The sequence below is a fragment of the Echinops telfairi genome, unplaced genomic scaffold (genome assembly GCF_000313985.2).
Source record: "Echinops telfairi isolate 266 unplaced genomic scaffold, ASM31398v2 ScPeMD7_7;HRSCAF=31, whole genome shotgun sequence".
Taxonomy (NCBI): Eukaryota; Metazoa; Chordata; class Mammalia; order Afrosoricida; family Tenrecidae; genus Echinops; species Echinops telfairi.
The window spans coordinates 20,985,257-21,004,552 of NW_022103904.1; the positions used below are offsets into that span (position 1 = coordinate 20,985,257).

The following is a 19,296-nucleotide window of genomic DNA, read 5'->3' on the forward strand; positions in this document are numbered from 1 at the left end:
TGGTGTCTGCTTGCGAGGGGGTGGAGTCTAGCCGGTCAATCAGGTCGCAGCTTGATGACCTCATTTGGAGGCACCACAGAGATAAATAACTCACTGGAGGTGGAACACATAGAGACTGCCTTGGAGACCAGAGCCCTGGAACTGGATAGCCACATGGAGACCCACACCAGCACAGAGATGCTTCACCTCCACTGGATCCACAAGACTTTCCGCCCATTGGCCTGTGATCTTTCTTACTGCATATGCTGCGTGAGTCTGAAGAAGAATTTATAGACTGGTAACGGACATATGGGCTAATATCGGATTTGTGGACTTAACCTGGACTGGGCTGGGATTTTTTTTTAGTGTACGATTGCTCTTTGATATAAAGTTCTCTTTTACAACGGAAAAGTGGGCGAAGGGAGACGTCGGACAGGGCAAGATATGACAAAATACCAATTTATAAACTATCAAGGGCTCATGAGGGAGGGAGGAGCGGGGTGGGAGGGGAAAAGTGAGGACCTAATGTCGGGGGTTTAAGTGGAGAGAAAATGTTTTGAGAATGATGTACAAATGCGCTTTACACAATTGATGTGTGTATGGATTGCGATAACAGTTGTATGAGTCCCTAATAAAATGTTAAAAAAAAAGAATGAAATAAATTACAATCAAAGTATATTTAAGCATATTTAAGACTCCAAGAAAAAAAAGAATAAAGTTCTCTCTTACACACACGAGTGTCTATGCATTTGTTTCTCTAGCCTACCCAGACTAACACAACATCCCATGGAAAAATCACCCCATACCACATATTAACAGTCCTTGAGGCTAAGGAAAATAGCCGGTCAGCCAGTGGAAGGATTACTCCACATCAAATGCCCTTTCAGATGTCCCAGAAATGATAGTAAAAGTTGGCCATCCCTTCAATCTGGTCACTTTGCTCCCAACCAGTTCCCAGCAACCACCCGACTATCTCAGCCATATTGGTGTGGAAGTCATTGATGAAGTTTTTTGTTAGAATAAAATTGAGATAGACCTCCGTAGACAACCCCGAGGCTGAGTGGCATACGGATGGCAACTTCTGCTCAAATGGCACCTGACAGCCCAGAACTCCCCAATCAAGCCTGCTGGACTCACGTCACAACTTCTAGAGGCAGTAAAAGCCCCATGAGAAGTGGCCGTGATACCTCGGGATGCAGGGGCACCAGAAGAACAACAGCCGAATAACTCTCAGGGAAACTCAACGGCTGATCAAGAAGCTAGGTGAGCAGCTCAGGAAGGAACCTTCTCTCTCGTTACCTAGCCCTCTTTCCTTCAAACGTAGAGGAAGCAAGGCCGCTGTAGAGTGCACAAGATTTGACTCTGGCATAGAAAGAGAGATACATGAATCCCAAAGACGGGTGCTAAAGAACACAGAAGCTACCTGTGGATGTCGGAAGCTGCAGTTTGGAAAGTAAGTAAAGTCCTACGCTACTATGGGAGAGACACCTGAGAGTGCGTGATGTGTAGACCCAGCTAAGAAGACACTTACCCAAGGGAGTAAAGGCTATAGCCAGAGTGTGTGAGATCGGCCAGCTTACTAATCCAAATGATCCCCTTGCCCACTTCTTTGATAAAACTAACTCGGCATGACAGACATTATCCTGGGGTGCACTGGCCAACAGATTGACTGTGCTACTGCCATGTCAAAGGCTTAGTACCTCCCTGGTGGTGCAGTGGTTACACATTGGGCTGCAATCGAGTGGTCAACAGTTTGAAACCACCAGCGGCTCCATGGGAGAAAGACTGGGCTTTCTACTCCCATAAACAGTTACAGTCTTGGAAACCCATGAGGTGAGGGGGCGGGTGGGGGGTGAGGAGAAGGTCTCTGAGTCAGCACTGACTCGGTGGTGGTGAGATTGGTTTGGGTTGGAGTGTTTGTGGACACCCTGATCGGGTAGATAGAAGCATTCCCCACAAGGAAAGAAAGAGTTTGTGGGGTTTTGTAAAGCCTTGCTTAAAAAATCATCCCCAGGTTTGGTCTCCCCCAGGCACTCCAATCAGATAAGGGTCCATCTTTCATTGCCCAGGTCACTCAAGCCTTAGCCAAGCCCCTAGGCATAGGCATTAATAATTGCTGCATGCCGCCTATCACCATCAGTCAGCTAGTAATGTGGAACATAGGGATCAGCCAACGGATCTGGGTTCGTAGGCTACCAGTTGCTCTCCTGAATTTCCGCTAGAGCTGCTCCCTCAATAAACTCAAGCTTGGCTCTTTTTCAAAATAGCCTCCTTCATGATCCAGAAACTCACTCATTGCAACTAGTTAGTTCACTTGACCAAGTCCAACAATGGCTTATCAGGTATGAGAAACAGACTGTCCCTGGACTGGAAAAGTCTAATACTCTTGTTTTCCAGCCGGGTGAGGAGGTCCTGCTGTAGAAATAGAGACAACGTGCCTCGGGCGTCTCCAGGAAGGCACTAGGCACCCCCATCGGCAGGTGGGCTGAGGGGAAAGAACACACTAGCTCATGTCTCACAATTAAACTTCATGTCCCACAGGAACCCGAATTTGCAGGGGACACCTCTGACCCATAAGAATAAATACATCTGCAAGCCTGTCAAGGACTGAAGTTCCTCTTCTAAAGAAATGAGTCAAATCCCTCTAGGACTTCACCCTCCTGTTTGGGGTTATTTCTCCTGTTCACCCCTGGCCTCTACACTTTTATTCCTAATTTTAGGACCTGGCATATTTAGCCTAGTAGTGAAGCTGGTTTCCCCTTGTTTGTAGCAGTTTCTCTGAAAATTAATGACACTCCAGTTTTCAACCCATTCATCCCATCAGGCATGTGAGCTCAGCCTCATAAAACTTTAGAACAGCTCGTGAGAGATTTCTACTCTGCTGGGTAGGGAAGACGTCCCTTTGCCAGCTTGAGAGAGCCACAGAGCCAGAGCAGGTTACCCACATTCCCTCCTAATAGAGCATGGAGTCTCTCAGAGGGGAGTGAGACAGGTTAGGAAAGAGGCTGGATTCTTCCACCCTCATACTTTAAGGTCAGGTGACCTTGAGGAATGTCCCCAGGCCACCACAGATGGGCGCACTCACAGCCTGCATCCAGTTAATCTGTAAATGCGTGGCCTATCACAATAGTTATCATAGATCAGTTCCAATTTCCTTTCTCCACTGTTTGAGTTCCACTCCCCTACTCTGCACAATTCTGTATTTGGCAGCTATGATGGGCTTATTAACGACCTGTGATATGCAGATGACAACCCTGCTAGCTGAGAGTGAGGTGGATCTAAGCACTTGCTGATGAAGACCAAGGTCTATAGCCTTGAGCATGGATTACAACTCAGTGTAAAGAAAACTAAAATCGTTACAACTGGATGGATATCCATCACGATAGGTGAAAAGGTTGAAGTCAAGGATTTTTGTCTTGCATTCAGTAATTCTGCCCCATAAGACCTCTTTAAAGTATTGAAGAACAAGGATGTCACTTTGAGGACAAAAGTGCACCTGACCCAAGCCATGGTGTTTTCAATCGCCTCATATGCCTGTGAAAACTAGACAATGAATAAAGACTGCAGAATGGGTGCATTTGAATTACAGCGCTGGCAAAGGATACTGATCAACCAAATCCGTCTTAGAAGCACAACCCTCAATGCTCCTTAGAAGTGAGGATGGTGAGATCCCATCTCATGTACGTTGGGCATGTTATCAGGAGACCAGTCCCTGGAAAAGGACATCACGCTTGGCAAAATAGGTCACTGCAGAAGAGGAAGACCGGCACAGTGGCTGCAACAGCGGGCGCAAACATAGCATCAATTGTGAAGAGGGTGTAGGACCGGGCAGTGCTTCTTGCTGTTGTATGTAGGATCACCCTGGGTTGGACCCAACTCGACACCACCTAACAACAGACAGGTCACAGGGGCAGGAGCAACCAGACACCTGTGACCGGGGGTTGAACTTGCGACCCAAACCTGAGGAACCTGCTGTCCAGTGCATGCACACCATCCAACGTACCAGCCTTTGAACACCGGCCGCTGGCACATTGAATTACCACAATCCCACCCAGGTGGATTTCTGGAATTCCCCATCTCCTTTCATTAACCAACATCATTCAGGTCCTTCCCAGCTCGTCCCTTGTTAGAGCCCCCCCTTTTCCTTAGGGCGGAGACATGGTCTGCATTGCCTCAGTCTCCCCGCCCCTTTGCGAGGATCCCTGTCTGATCGACCGATGGCGCTAAGCTTGAGCCCATGCTTGTTATTCTCACTGGGCAGGGGCAAGCCTTCCACTGGCAGCAGCCTCAGTAAGGAACTGTCTGCCTCATGACTGTCTGATGATTTCTTTGGGTGTTCATGTTCTAATAATTGGTTGCATGGCCATGAACCCTTTGGACACCATTGTGCCCTTAGTCTGATGGTCCCCCTTATCTGGGTTATTTTTCTATGTGTCCTACTTAAGGCTTAATAAAGGAGTCGCTCTAAAAGATACTTTAATTTAAGGTCTTTTTCTCTCTTGAACAGAGGGATAAAATCATTATCAGCTAACATCACATGCTCACCAAAGAGAAGCAGTTCCAAGCATCACATTGGAGGCGATTTAATGAAATGTTTGACCAAATATAGCAGGCTTTTAAGTTAATTTTGTCATTGTTGTTTAAAACAAGGTCTTGGCCAGTGAGGTAGTTATTGTGCCAAGCTGGACAATAAACACATGCGGGGTTAATTGAGAGGAGGGATAAATGGCTTGGTGAGCCTCGCCTTTCTAGTTCTCAGGTCTCTTGCTTTGTGATGGTCGCACCAGGGTGCAGTTGCCTTAGCAGTTCCCTGCTTCAGCTTGCAAGGCTGACGTCCTGCAAGACATCCTCAAGGAGAAGCCACATGGACCTACCCCGATGCAGCCCTGGGTGCTGGAGCAGCCGTGTGGAGACCCCTGCCAGCACTGAGATGCTTACACATTCACTGACCCAGTTTCCCTCCTGCAGTCGGCGTCATCGCCTGTTTTGTGAGATGGAGGAGGACTTTGCGGATTGGTGTGGGATATATGAGTTAATGTTGGACCTGTGGGCTGGGGCAGCACTGGGTTGGGATGTTTCCTTGATGCACACTTAACCTTTATATAAAACTCTCTTATACACGAGTTTCTGTGGATTTGTTTCTCTAAAGTACCCAGACTAACACAGCCAGTTTTACTGAGGAAAAAGATGACAGGATTTGTCGTCCCCAGCTCTGGCACACTTATCACTCAATCAGCACCCCCTAGGCCAATGATGGCTGTGTGCACACTCTGCAGGACTTGCCGCGCCAGGCCCAATTCCACATCACAGCCACTGCAGTGACGGACACCGGTGTGGGCCAACGTGGGGCAGAACTCAATTTTGGATTTCCTCTAGGCGGGCAGTCTTTGGCCACGATGACCAGTTTCACTTTGCCCTGCCCGACCTTCTTTAGCGTCTGCTTCTAGCCCATCACTTATTTTCCACATTTCTTAAGAAGTTGGAGCCCGGAGTTGATGGACTCCAGCCACTTTTTCATCTTCTCTGATGCTCCCATCTTCCTGTCTTAGGTGTGGGGTGGCCCCCAACCAAGAGCAGCCGCCAGGATGGCCGGGAAGGGAGAAAGGCTTACATTGATTTTGTCTGGTCTGCAAATGATGTTATAAATATCCAGTGGCCCCTGGCAGAAAAAAAAATGTTCCCCAATCCTATTCATATACCAACACAAACACAACATTCTACCACATACAATCATGCCCACCTCCCACACATATTCATATACTGTCTACTCGTGTGCACTCACTTCCATCCACTCCAGCACACACACAGCCTACCAGCCAACGGCCCCAAACCTATCCTCAGGAGCACATCCACAGACCCCATTCACACAGATACTACACACACATAACCATGCATGGGACCCTTGACACAGGGCCAGCTCCCTTCCTGGATGGCAGGTTTAAATCATAACCACCACGGAGAGAGGAGTTGGGTGGTCTGTGCTTCTAGCTCTCTAGCTGCTACTTACATTAGAGTTTAAATTCTGAGCTCCTGTTTGCAGAAAGCTAAGGATGACGATGAAAGTCCCAAATCAATTAGCACAGTCCTCCCATGGACTAGGGCCTCAGGCAGTGTGCACTGAGAAGTGAATTACCTCCACCCCTCTACAGTCAGTCGGGGAGGGCAGTCTCTCTTAAAGGGTTGCCTGGGTGTCCTTAGTGAAGAACATCTTTCTGGGGGTCACAAAGTCATTAGTTATGCTACTAATTGCACCCCAACTGCCTTGGCTGGAAGTCACCACCAGGCCTCCAGAGTGTCCCGTTTAAGATGGAATGTGCTCCTTAAATTTTACTGGAAGTTTGGGGTCTCTTTTGCACCCTGGAACACACCTCTTGGCTAGTTTGACAGGATCTGGGCTCCTGGCTACCCATCGCAGGCTCTGCCCTTTCAGGCTACAGTCCTGCTTGCGTTCCACTGGGGGTGGGCTGACTTTGGACTTGTACTGGAGTTGGGGGTGGGGTGGAGCTAGTACTTGAAAGGTCTATTTTAGTGTCAGCTCCTTCACTTAGCCCTCCCCTGCAACCCTATCACTGGCCACCTGCTGCCGCCCGTCCTTGGTTTGGAATGTTGGCAGTTGCGGGGGAAGGGAAGCAGGGACAGACTGTTATAAAAGCTAGGGGTGCTGGAGCCCACAGCCGCAGGCTCCCATCTGGGGTCCCAAACGCTCTGCAGCCATGTCCACCCACCGCCTGGTGATCGTGCGTCACGGGGAGAGCACATGGAACCAGGAGAACCGCTTCTGTGGCTGGTTCGACGCGGAGCTGAGCGAGAAGGGCGCTGAGGAGGCCAAGCGGGGCGCCCTCGCCATCAGGGATGCCAAGATGGAGTTTGACATATGCTACACCTCGGTGCTGAAGCGGGCCATCCGCACACTCTGGACCATCCTGGATGGCACCGACCAGATGTGGCTGCCTGTGGTTCGCACCTGGCGCCTCAACGAGCGGCACTACGGGGGCCTCACCGGCCTCAACAAGGCAGAGACAGCTGCCAAGCACGGTGAGGAGCAGGTGAAGATCTGGAGGCGCTCTTTTGACATCCCACCGCCCCCCATGGATGAGAAGCACCCCTACTATACCACCATCACCAAGGTGCGTTGCATAGACCTGGGCTGGGGGGTGGGGGGGGCGGAAGACGGATGCCTGGGGTATAAAATATAGCTTTGCCACCCCAGGAACGTCGGTACGCAGGCCTGAAGCCTGGAGAGCTGCCCGCCTGTGAAAGCCTGAAAGACACCATTGCCCGGGCCCTGCCCTTCTGGAATGAGGAGATTGCCCCCCAAATCAAGGCTGGCAAGCGAGTGCTCATTGCTGCCCATGGCAACAGCCTTCGGGGCATCGTTAAGCACCTGGAAGGTGAGGCCCACCTGCCCTACCCCCACGCTTCCAGGTACAGGCAGGTGGTAGGACACAGGGGCCCCTCCTCAGGTCCAAGGGTGGAGCTTTCCAGGTATGAGTTCCAGGCAATTGATATACTGAATGTTGTTCTATAAAAAACACTCTCTTACTTCTGATCCAAGCCAGGGCTGCCCCAGGCCTGGGCCAATGTCAATTATAAATGGGTGGGGTGGGAGGGCTTAGTAGGCAGTTCTAACAGACAGGTTTGACTGTGGCAGAGTGGGGGGGCAGGGCTGCTCCCAGAGAAAGGTCCCTGAATCCACATTTAAAAGTTACTAGTATTGTCTAAATTAGCATCCTAATGACCTTCCAGTTTCCTGGCAGCCTTTTCTGGGTAAGGCCACATCTAGGGGAAAATGTGGGGGTGGGGACTGGTAAGACCTGCCTAGGGAGGCACCCACACTGGCACCAACCAGGTCTGCTGTCCGGGATCAAGATGTCTCTTTAAAGCTAACGCCACACCTCAGGGGTGGGAAATACTCATTTTCTGTCACTTCCCCTTCAGGACTTCCCACAACCCCCCAAGTTTAGGCCTGAGATCCAGGTGAGGGGTCTGGATCTCTCCCAATACCTTATTCTCCTGGACCCTCTCTGTGGGGCGTCTGGGATATCTGAAATGCCACCCTAGGAAACCAGGACTACCCCCAAGGCTGGGCTGGGCTGGCTTCCCAAAGGGTCCCCGCATTCAGTGGCCTCCCTCCCACCTTCTGTTCCCCGCTCCACTTGCTCAGGCAATCTGGACACTTGGCCAAGTAGCAGTCAGGGCAGCACCTCCCGACTACAGCACCGCTCTGTGGTCCAGTTAACACGTTTGACCTTGAGGGCATCCCTGTAGCCTTCCTATGGGTGTGTGTGTGTGTGGTTCTGCCGCTGCTGCAAAAGGTCACAGAGCTTATGTTCCCACACAAACACAACGGGGCACAAAGTGAAGGGCCAAAGGAAGCTAAGTCACTTGTCTCCGGCCCCAGGAATGTCCGACCAGGCCATCATGGAGCTGAACCTGCCCACGGGCATCCCCATCGTGTATGAGCTGGATGCAGGGCTGAAGCCCACCAAGCCAATGCAGTTCCTGGGGGACGAGGAGACGGTGCGGAAAGCCATGGAAGCCGTGGCAGCCCAGGGCAAGGCCAAGTGAGCGGTGGGCTCTGGGCAATAAAGTGACTCCCTGCACACTCGTCTCTGGGTCTGGCTGCCTGCTACCCACCTAGCCACCCCCACCAAAGGCATGGGGATCCCACCAACCAGGGTGTAGGGACCTCCTAAGCCTGGCCCACCAAGGAACTTGCCCATCGCAGGGGCTAACAGCCTATCTGCCCAGGAATCTCTAACACCCGTCAGAGATGTATGTGTACCTCTAAACTCTAGGAATTGGGAGGAGTGGAGTCCATGGGTTCTGAAAGTACTGTGGACCCCAGGCACCACAATACCTGGTTCTCAGGTGAGTGAGTGTAGGTTAGGTAGGGCAGGCCCAGATACACTTGAAGTCATCCTGTCCCTCAGAGCGAGCATTACCCTAGGCTGTGTCATGGGGCTGGGCCTTCCCAAAGAAGAATGGGCCATTATGAAAGAGGGCTGTGTGCACAGGGACCAAGAAGGGAGGGTGTGACCCTGTCCCATGTAGCCAGTTCAGTCAGTCCTCTTGGGAGGTAGCTCATGGCCTCTCCCTTAGCTCATCCCTAAGTCACCCAGGGGCTAATCAATGGTCTCAGAGGGGCTAAGCATGCCTATATGTACCCCATGCTTGCACCCACGGCAAAAAAGCACACCACAGCACCCCAGGAAGGGTGTGTCTCCCTGTGACGGAGGGGGATGGAGGCGGGCCGAGGCCTGTGCGGATGACACTGGTAGTCCTGAGTCCCAGAGCAAATTCTCCCCAGAGAGATGAGCCGACACAGAACATAGGAGGCAGGAGCAGGTGTGCGCCATTGTCATGTTACTTTTCCTAAAGCAAGACCTTGGATGATGCGGCTAGAGTTGATTTCAGAGGTGCACACAGCTCAGACAGGGAAGGTTGGTCCCACCGAGGGATGAGCTCTAGCTGCAGGGTTTTAATGCCTCCTTCAAGGTCCCTCCCCACCCCTCATTCACAATCACAACTGGGGTCAGTGAAGCAGCTCGGAAGAGACCCCTTGCCTGCCCTCGAAGGTGCCCAATTTGTCTTTGGTGGTAAAAACTCTGCTAAGCAAACTGCACCCTGAGCGCTGCAGCCACCACCCTTCAAAGCAAGAGAAAGGAAAAGGGCACTGCTGTGCCGAGCTCTGCACAGACGAGGCAGGCAGCAGCCTGGGCGTGGGGGCAACCTCCAGTGGCCCGTCCCGAGCACCCGTCAGGCAGAGGTCACCAAGAGCTGACCACAGGCAGGGCTCAAAGTCCAGATGAAAGCGCGTTTGAGAATCACCAGGTTATTGCTGCATGTGTGGGTTCCAAGACCTCAGCCTTATCCCGAGGGGCCTGATACGCATGGAATGACACATAGCACTCATGTCACCTCCTCTGGCAACCAGCAGGGCGGGACGGGGCTTCGGGCACAGCTTGCCCCTCATTCGATGAGCTCCACGTAGTTGGCAGGAAACATGCCGAAGTGGCCATCTGGCCCGAAGCCACGCCACCAGCCCTCATCGATCACCTCGATGCCTGTGATGAGGTTCTCGGGGTCAAAGGAGATCTCAGTGTCATCCGCTGCAAGGAAACGACAAACAGATGTGCTGCACCAGGCCTCCGGCCTGTGGCGGCCTCCTGCTGCCAGCACCAGGTATCTCCTCAGCTCTTCACCCTCTCTGAAACTGCTCCCCTGCTGGCAGGTTCGCCAGGGCCGGTACAAAAGGCAGAGTGTAGTGTAGCCCTGCCTCAAGCCCTCCTGCTCCCCGGGCCTCACCATCTCCAGAGGGCTCGGCCAGGGCTGGCCTGGGAAAGCAGACTCCACACCAGGCCCACTCCTCTGGCCCTATGATAGGTCAAGGGTCACTGAACTCCACTCACTGGAGCCTGTTCGGGCTTGGTTGTGTAGGACGGAGGTTCTCTGAGCAGTATTGGTGGGGCTGACTGGGGCCGGCTCCCTTCATCAGCCCTCTCCCCCTGCCCCTGAGTTAATTCTGTGCCCCGAGGGAGCCCTGACCTCTAGCTGTCACCCCTGGTCTGAGCAGGTGGGTCCCGATAGCATACCTGCCTGGTAGTCATACAAGGCCCGGGCACAAAGCCCCTTCCCCGGCAGCCCTGGTTCCTCCTTGTAATGGATGCTGTGCTCACAATCAGCATGGTCTTGCTGTGCCTGTCCAAGAACGTGGCGAGGAAGAAGAGCAGAACCATAAATACCCCAACCCCAAACCACCACCCCAAAAAAACCCAAACCCAGGCCTGTCCCTGGCAGAGTGAGGGCAGCGAAGAAGGCACAGCGCCAGAGCATGGGCAGCTTGGCAGAGCTTGGGAGCTGCTGGGGGCCAGACCCGGCAGCACAGAGGCCACCCAAGGCACAAGGGCCAAAGAACCGCTTGCAAGGACAGCCATGGCTCCCTCCCCAACTCACATTCTCCCATACAGTGAAGCCTGTCCAGACAACCGTACCAGAGATTTGTTTCAGAAAAGAAATGAGAGAATCTAGCACATGCAGAAATGCCAGGCATCCTGTGGTCAGTGTGGCCGAGGACCTTCCCCCAACCGCCCGCAGAAAACCAACCGGTGGGGGCTCCTCGTAGAGGCTCTCCTGCTCTGGGGGCTCCTCGTATTCGGCCTCCTCTTCCACGTGCACTGGAGACTGAGAGGCAAAGGGCACCGGATCCTTGAAATCTGACCAAAGGGGACAGCTTGCTCAGATTTGACCCACCGTTCCTTCCCCCACTTGGGAGGGATTTGGAAGAGGAGTTCCTCACCCCTGCCCGCCCCGCTCCAGGGTCTCCGGAATGCAAGGCCTTGCCTGTCCTGGATTTCAAGGAGGCGGGAATGGGCTCCCTGGTGAGGGGGGTCTCTGGTTGGGAGAGCTGTTTCTGCAGGAAGGGGCTCTTCAGCTTGCCTGCAAACCAACAGGTAAACTTAACACATGCAGAATCAGGCAGCTTGGAAAGGGAGACGGAGAGAATGCCCGAGGGCCCAAAGCCTAACTCATCATGCAATAGGGTGGGTGTCCCCCAGCGAGTCACTGGATGGGCCAGCCAGTCCCAGGCAGGCACCAGCTTCAAGCGTAGCCCAGTGTGTAGGTAACAAGCAATCCGCGCAGATCCACGGCGTCCAACCCCAGCTGGGCCAGAGGGCCTACAGTGCCCTCGGCCTGCCTAGCCCACAGAAACTCAGAAGTAGACAGGGGAGGAGCCACTGGCAGTTCCATCTGTTGGCCAGTAGCAGCAGCCCTGTGTCCTCTGTGGCCCCAGTGGTGACTGATACAGGCCAGCTGACCCTATGACCAGGGTCAGGGATTGAAGGGGCCAGGCTGGAGACGTCACATGGCCCTTACTTTCCCAACTCTCTGGAGAAGACCGAGGCCAACCCAGCGTCCAACCTCTCCTGGGCACTCCCTCCGGGGCTCAGGCTTACCTCCCAACTTCCAACCAGCTCTCGCCTTGCCTGCTCACGCTGAGCTCCTCAACTTAGGTTCTGATCCTCCCATCCGCTTTGTCCCTTGTCTAGTGGCGAGGCTCCTTAGTCTTACCCGGCTGAGGGCTGGAAGTGGTAGACATAGCCCTCTCCTTCTCTTTGAAGATGTCCCGTGGGTGCCTGTGCTGCTGACAGTAAGGCTCCTAGGATTGGAACGGGGGAGAGCAGGGCACGATAAGATGGGATTCAGCTCCTGGGAAGCATCTCACTACACAACCTCTCCAAGAGGACTCTTATGACTTGGCTGCGGTCAAGACCAGAGCACTGCCACTTCTCAGATCCCAGGTGTGTCCCAAGTTCAGATCTGCCCAAGCCAATTCCAGGACCATCCGTAACTCCCTGGCTCTCTAAAGTGCTTGGTTGGGGAAAAGGTAGTGTGACTGTCACTGCAAGTGGCCTCTACCAGGTTTTGGGACGAGGCCTCCATGGAGACCAGGAGCTTCCACGTCTGCCACAGGGACTTGGGGTGCAGCCAGTGCTCAGCAGCCACACAGAAGCAGCAACATCTTACCTGGTCTCCCCTCGTCTCAGAAATGACTTCTTGATGTTCAGGCTTCCTGTTGGGAAAGACAGTGAAGAGTCGACTTGGGCCTGTCTCCTCACCCATTGTGGAAGCTCAGGGCAGGTGCCACTAGGTAAGGGACACACTTCTCAGGGAGCTGGGCTCCACCCCCAGCTAAGGCTCAGGCTTAGAGGCAAGCTGATTGGGAGGGGGGGAGGGGACGGGACGGGACCACAGTAGATAGGTAGGCAGGCCCTTCCTTCCAACAAGTGGCCCCTGGGTCTCCTGAAACAGCAGGGCAGGGCTCACCTCTGGGGATGGGATTCCCGCTCCTGCTCCTGATAGCGCTGTTCTCTGAGGGCAGCCTCCCGCCGCTCCCGCTCCTGGCGCTCCTGTTCCAGCCGCTGCCGCTCCTCCTCTGCTCGCTGCTTCTCCTCCAGCCTGCGGTTCTCCTCATCCTTCTGCAGGAAGAGCTACACTGCCACACCCGCTCAGTCGCACACAGTAGCCCACACCATGTCGCCAGGCAGCCAGGTTCCACTAGCACACTGAAAATTAAAGCTATGGCAAACACTTGCTCCGTGGGCCTATTCCATAGAAACGGAAAGCGTGAAACATGGGAAGGCAGACATCCGGCACACAGCGCGTTCCCAGTACCGGTTAGCTCGTACTTCAGACTCCGGCCAGGCTCACCTCCGCTTTGGCCCAGAAGTTATCTTTGCCAACCCTTTTGATCTCGGACAAGGCGTTGGTCTTTTGGTACACGGAGCCCTGTAGAGGCAGAGCAGCGTGTTAGACTCCTAGCACCAGGAGGCTGGGGGGCGGGGTGGGAGATTGAGAGGAGGGCTGTGAGGACAGCGTGTGGTGGGCTTTCACAGAGGGAATGGCCCTGCCTGACAAGGAACCCGAGGGGCCTGGGCAGTATCCACAACATTGCTAGGGAACCAAGTTGCGCACTGGACAGAGGACAGAGGGGCGCTCAGCCTGTGCCGCTGGCCCTGCCAGACACAGGACGACCAATTGGTGGGCTGTTCCCAGTGACACTTGCAGGGCTCCTGCTTCGGCTTGACCCTGAGCACTTGAAGTTCAGCCAGAGCAGCTCCCGTGTGGGGCCTGCGGACTGCCACCGTGGGCATTTATCCCTGGGAAACATTGCCTCAACCATGAGCGCTGGGCGAGTGCCGGGCATTCGCCCCGCATAGCCTCACCAAATGCCATGTCAGGGATGGGTACCACACACTCCCATATGCCTCTTTGGGACTCAAAGCCAGGAGGGCGGGGGGGTGGAACTCACCACAGGGGCTTGGGGTCCTGCATCCTGGAAGCGGCTACTCTCTTTGTGGAAGTTGTAGTTCGCCCCTGAAGCCTTGGCCACCTTCTGCATAATGGACTCCGGCTCCACGTCCTCCTCAGCCCGGGCGTTGATGGTGACATGTGCTCCCTGAGGGGGAGTGGGCACAGATGTGAGGAAAAGGTGCCCGACCCCAGAGCAGGCAGACCCCGTGTGCGGCCCACCCCGGCTGCCTCTCTTCTCAGGAGCTCCAGTGTGAGCGCACTCTTTTTTCTGCTCTAGCCACAGGGAGGGCACCCCGCCTCCCCCCATAGCCCCACACAAAATGCCTTCCAGGGGCACTGTGGAACAAACACATGTTCTACAGACACAGTTCCCATGAAGAGACCAACACACGGCCGTAAAAGCCTAGCATGCCTTGCTAACTGCCAGCAAAAGCAAACTGACCCTGGACAAGTGACCCACCAAGCTTTTTACACAAATGTGTTCAATTAAAAATGGAGGCAGTATGACCGACAGGTGTGCAGGGAAGCTTGACGAGAATGCCCATACGGTAACCATGTGACAGGGTGGTTTGCTGGGGCAGCTGCCTCGTGCAACCCCCCACCAACACCCTGCCCAGTGGTTCTAGAGTAACAGACGGGGTGCTCCACGCTCAGCACGGCCTTGCTGCAGTCAACGGACAGGGACAAGTCCTTCTCCCTCGCTCACTCGGGCCAGAACCTGGTCGCCCACAGGCTGCTGGTCCAGATGGGGCAGCCTCTGACGCCCTCCACCAAGGTGCCACTCCTGCCTCCCGTGGCTCAGCTCACCTTCAGGAAGCTGGCCATGGCGCTGACATGGTTCGCGCATGCTCCCTTCCGCACATCATTCACGCCCTCACCAGTCTGCAACACAAGGACGCCCAGCACGACCTGTAGTTCCCAGCTGTGACGTGGGCCTTCTGCCCAAGACCACCATCTCCCATGGGTTTTGACAGCTTCTCCTTGTTCCAGAGAACTGGAACGGCCACAGCAGAACACCCGGCACCACGGCTGGGGGCTGGTGTCCACGGTGGGGAGGCCTCCTCTGAATTGCTCTCATCTCCACTCTGGGGGCTGGCTCGGCCCTATTCCAGCATGCCTCCCTCCCCAACCCCCAGAACTCATGGCCTGCAGAAGATCCCCAGAGGCTCTCAGCACTTCGCTGGGGTCCTCTGCTCCTTAGACTAACTTTCCCAAAGGAAATGAGGGAACCGTATTCTGGAACTATTCTTGCCCCATTCACAGGAAGTCATTCTAGGCTTGGAGTATGAATTCTGTGCTAGCTCATATATTTTTCAGGGAACAACGAGCTAACCGATCATTCTGCTAGTTCATCAGCATCAAGTTGTCCTGTTGACTTCTGGGTTCCATCAGGAAAACCATCTGCTCTGAAAGCCCAGCCCTCCTTGAAAGTCACCCCCACAGGCACAGGAGGAAAGCGCAAGTGGAGCCCTCCCCGACCACACTGGCTCCCTCGGAAGACCACTCTCTTTTGGGAGACCAATCGGGGAGCAAGGGCAGGGATGTGTCTTGTTCTCTCAGTTCCACATACCCAGTTGATGAGGACAAACTTGGGCAAGCCGGAGTTGGGGTCCTTTACCCTGCAGAAGGCATACATCACCTTCCCGCTGTTTAGCTCCTCCACCAACTCCTCCAGGCCCCCCTCTGTAGCAGAGGCACAAGAAGAGGGTCAGAGGCAGTCCCGCCCACCCCCATTTCAGAGCAGAAGCCAAGCCTGATTAACCAGAGCTTCGTACCCTGCATCAGTGGTACCTGCAGGGAGCCCTGGGTTGCGCCCCCACCCCCACCCCCAAACGGATTTATCAGAGCTGGCTGGGACCCAAGAGTTCTTATTTATGACCAGCATCTCAGGTACACACTAGTTTAAGAACCATTCCACTAAATTCCCCAGTGATTTCGGATATAAACAAGTATTGTTTTGTCACAAATCAGCCACTGGACTTTCAAAAGGAGGGTCTCTACTGATCCCATGAGGCACTGCCTCCAGCACAGGGAGTGGTCAGAGATGTCGACGGGAGAATAGGGGGCAGGGACGGAGGTAGGGCGTGTTTTGGTGGCAGAACCTTCAAGAGCAGGGTGTATGCCCCCACTGTCTCCTATCACCCCTCGCCCAGCCTTCTTCACGGCCTGTGCCTACTTCTACCCAATGCTGGCCAGGAGACTTGGCTCATGGTTCTTCACAGGCCACTGCCAGGCTGTGCACACAGCACAGCTCCCAGCAAGACTTGCCCCCCATGATGGCAGCCCGGGGTTCTGGGCAAGGATTCCACACCAACACTCCACCAGGCCCTTGTCTGCCTTCTCCTTTAAACCTCCCCACCATCTGGGCTGGAGCAGCAGCCCCTCTCCCCGTGCTGGCACCCACTCTTTCAGGAGAGCGCTTTGTCTGCTCCAGGTACATGATTGCCTCAGCTAGACTGCCAGGCCATGGTACAGTGACTTCGCATTTCTAGCAGAGCAGCTGGGTATATGCAGAGCCTGGATTATGCCTCTACTGGGGGAGGCCAACACTGTGTCAGAAAAGCCAGGGCTGGTCAGGCCCAGGTGGCTCCCTGGTATGTGGTGGGGAGGGATGGAAGGGCAGGCTGGGCCTGAGCATGCCTCCTGCAGGCGTTTCCAAAAGTCCCCTTAGAACCCTGTTCTACCACAAAGCAAAGCAAGGAGTTCCTCCACCCCAGAAGCCAGCCCCATTAGCTCGGAGTGTTCTCTTCCAGGACAACAGCACAGGCTCCGACAGCTGGGGAGGGAGGCTAGAGGAGGGAGGAGCAGAATGGCAAGAAGGAAGTGCTGAGAAGCCCAAGTAGGGACTAAGTCCAGGAAGGAGGAGCCCCAGTGAAACACAGGGCGAGTGTTTCTTCTGCTCCCCCCTTAAGATCAACCCCAAGGGGAGTGCATGGCCGGGGCAAGGCAGCTCTGGTTGGCCAGCATCACAAAGAGGGGGTTTGGAGACTCAGGGTCAAACTTTTGCCCCAGTTTCTAGGTTGTGACTCTGATATTCTGAGAGAGTCTGTCTATCTGTCTATGTGTCCAGAAGACCAACAGGGCTGCCCCTGTTAAGTGGGAAGCAGTACAGGACTTTGTTGGGTAGATCTTCCTGGAGCGTGGGCAGTCTGCCCCACTGCAGACCCTGCCCCAGGGCCTCCATCTCAGCTGTGGACAATAAACCTTGCAGAAGAACATAGCAAACACGAGAAAAGTCCCACAGGCAACGCAGCTTGTCTCACCCCCACCACCTGCCTTCGTGACAGCTGAGCAAGCCCGGGTGTCCCTCACGAGTGGAGCGAGGGCTGCTCTTGGAGAGCAGGGCAGGGAGGAACAGTCTGCTCTAGGGCCTCAGTGTACTGTGATTCAAACTGGTAATCTGAGTGGGAGGCAGTCTGCACTTCCCACAGCTCGGGGACCACAGGACGTCGCTAGAAGAGAGCTGGCATTGTCAGAATGGGAACCAGGCATTCTCTGTGGCTGCTCTGGGTCCTACACTTTGCATATTGTTCAGGGACATTCAATGTTCTCCACCGGCGCTGCCAGCTTCCGAAGCCTTTCCTCGGCTCTCAACTGAGGGGATTAAGTGAAAGGCTCACACTTCCAAGGGCAAAACCCCACCGTTGCTGCTTCGGAAGGCGTGCAGCCCTGCCACCAGACATGGGCTTCCCAGGAAGAGTGTGGTCCTGGCTTCCTGCCACCACCTCCCGACAGAGGCATTCTGGGTCTCAGAGTCGAGTCCCCCTGTGGCTCTCCCACATGCAGCACAGCGTCTTCCATCGATTCTTATTCCCTTTGATATGGGATCTGTTCTCCAACTTCAATAGTTTCTGCAGAAAGACTGAGGAGCTGCTCAGCAGAGTACAAACAGGTAGGTCTCCAGTTGGAGAGCCATGCCATCCCTGGACACCCCATGGGAGCCACTCTTCTGCCTAGCACCTGCTTTAATCACATGAAGATAATTAAGAAAGAAAGGGGACGAGACTTTCCTGGCTCAAAACTCCTGTGCAAACATTTTACAACTGGCACAACAGCACAAAAAGCACACAAAAGGGTGACATTCAAAATGCCATGAACGTCAAAAGGCCATGTACACTCCTTTGGAGAGACAGATATCAAGGATGAAAATGAGGCCCCAGGCAGGACCCCAGGACTAGCTCCACAAGGTCCCAGACTCCACGATTGGCCTCTAACATCATCCCTTGCCCAGCCCTGCTCCCAAATAATGCAGCGCACACTCCCAACTTTACCAAGCCCCTCTCTCTGTGGGATCCCTGTCTGTATGGTGGAAGCCCAGGCCTGGCTCCAGGATCAGTTCCACACTCAGCTCTCCTGAACCTGAAGCCCATCTCTAGGTTCCCTGGTCCTCAGTGCTCCACGAGCCAATGAGGTGACCACACACCCACCACAGCCTGGCCCTGGACAGGACTGCCTGAGGGCTGGACAGGCTTGACTGGTTCCACAGCCCACAGTTGGCCAAAGGTGACAAGAACGGAAAGTCTGGGATGCTTGGTGGGAGAAAGCTGTGGCTCTTACCCCAGTTCTTACACCAAGTTTCTGGTGGCCACCAGGGCTGGCTTTATACACAGAACCAGGGAATGAGCGGGGTCTCTAGGTGGCCACTTTGAAATTGGGGAAATTCAAGGGCACCATATGCACTTGACATCTTGGGCCTTGAAACTCCTTCCATTTGAGGCCACAAGCCCTCACTGCTAAAAGAGGCAAATGCTGTCAGTGTAAGCACACCATGAGTGACATCTTGGTCCTGAGTCCCTCTCCTTCCACGGCATGGCTGAAAATACCCAACAACAGGATGCGTAGCCAGGGGTCAATGCTCTCTCTGCAGATGAGCTCTCGCACACCCCAGTTCCCCTCTGCTCCCACCTCCTGATGCCCCAGAGAGGCATTTTTCTTCCTCCCTGGGCTATACTTACCTCCAGTGCCAGCCACGCGAATATCATTGCTATTGCCTTCGTAAGTAAAGAGAGCCCTGGAACAAAACACAGTGAGCTGTGTAAACAACACCGGGTCTATCTATCGGCTGCCTGCTACACCCCACCACGCCCAGGGCTCATCTGCAGTTGGGCACCCTGTAGGTGGTGCGCCCTCATCCACGAGGCCTCCCAACAAATTGGGCGAGGCAGACCTAAGCTACCACCTGAGCAGGGGCACACCTACAACCACTTGGCAGGGTCACAGAGCAAAACGACTTTGAGGGAAAGGTGAATAAAAGCGGTGCGGTGCGATGGCCACTGTGAACACATTTCCATGAGAAGCACTGTAGGGGAATTCTGAAAATGCTCACCTATTACCAGGTGTATCCATTTCAACTGCCAAAAGGCACTGGCCTAACTTTAAACCCAAAGCACCCACCATGAGTAGCCCAGAGAAGCCTCCAGGAGGCCCCAGGAAGCACTCACGCCTGCTTAGCAGGCTGTCCTGTTGTGGGAGAGACCAGAGAGGCTGGCGCAGCAGGTCTCG

At 54.3% G+C, this 19,296-nt stretch overlaps 2 protein-coding genes across 2 annotated transcripts in view; one reads left to right on the forward strand and one right to left on the reverse strand.

The window, feature by feature from the left end:
• The first annotated feature begins 6,599 nt into the window (after positions 1 to 6,599).
• Positions 6,600 to 8,582, forward strand: PGAM2 (phosphoglycerate mutase 2). The gene is made up of 3 exons (XM_013006057.3): positions 6,600 to 7,106; positions 7,190 to 7,370; positions 8,381 to 8,582. The coding sequence occupies exons 1-3, from the start codon at positions 6,693 to 6,695 to the stop codon at positions 8,545 to 8,547; spliced, it is 762 nt and encodes a 253-aa protein (XP_012861511.1). The 5' UTR covers positions 6,600 to 6,692; the 3' UTR covers positions 8,548 to 8,582.
• Positions 8,583 to 9,324: 742 nt separating this feature from the next.
• Positions 9,325 to 19,296, reverse strand: part of DBNL (drebrin like) — a 16,190-nt gene continuing 6,218 nt past the window's right edge. Inside the window, exons 2-13 of the mRNA XM_045286307.1 lie at positions 18,750 to 18,805; positions 15,365 to 15,477; positions 14,602 to 14,676; positions 13,793 to 13,939; positions 13,192 to 13,269; positions 12,808 to 12,959; positions 12,508 to 12,553; positions 12,052 to 12,139; positions 11,323 to 11,418; positions 11,086 to 11,195; positions 10,575 to 10,680; positions 9,325 to 10,091 (exon numbers count right to left, since the gene is read on the reverse strand). Coding sequence (XP_045142242.1) covers positions 9,952 to 10,091; positions 10,575 to 10,680; positions 11,086 to 11,195; positions 11,323 to 11,418; positions 12,052 to 12,139; positions 12,508 to 12,553; positions 12,808 to 12,959; positions 13,192 to 13,269; positions 13,793 to 13,939; positions 14,602 to 14,676; positions 15,365 to 15,477; positions 18,750 to 18,805 — 1,207 coding nt within the window. The 3' untranslated portion in view covers positions 9,325 to 9,951. The remainder of the gene's footprint in view (positions 10,092 to 10,574; positions 10,681 to 11,085; positions 11,196 to 11,322; positions 11,419 to 12,051; positions 12,140 to 12,507; positions 12,554 to 12,807; positions 12,960 to 13,191; positions 13,270 to 13,792; positions 13,940 to 14,601; positions 14,677 to 15,364; positions 15,478 to 18,749; positions 18,806 to 19,296) is intronic.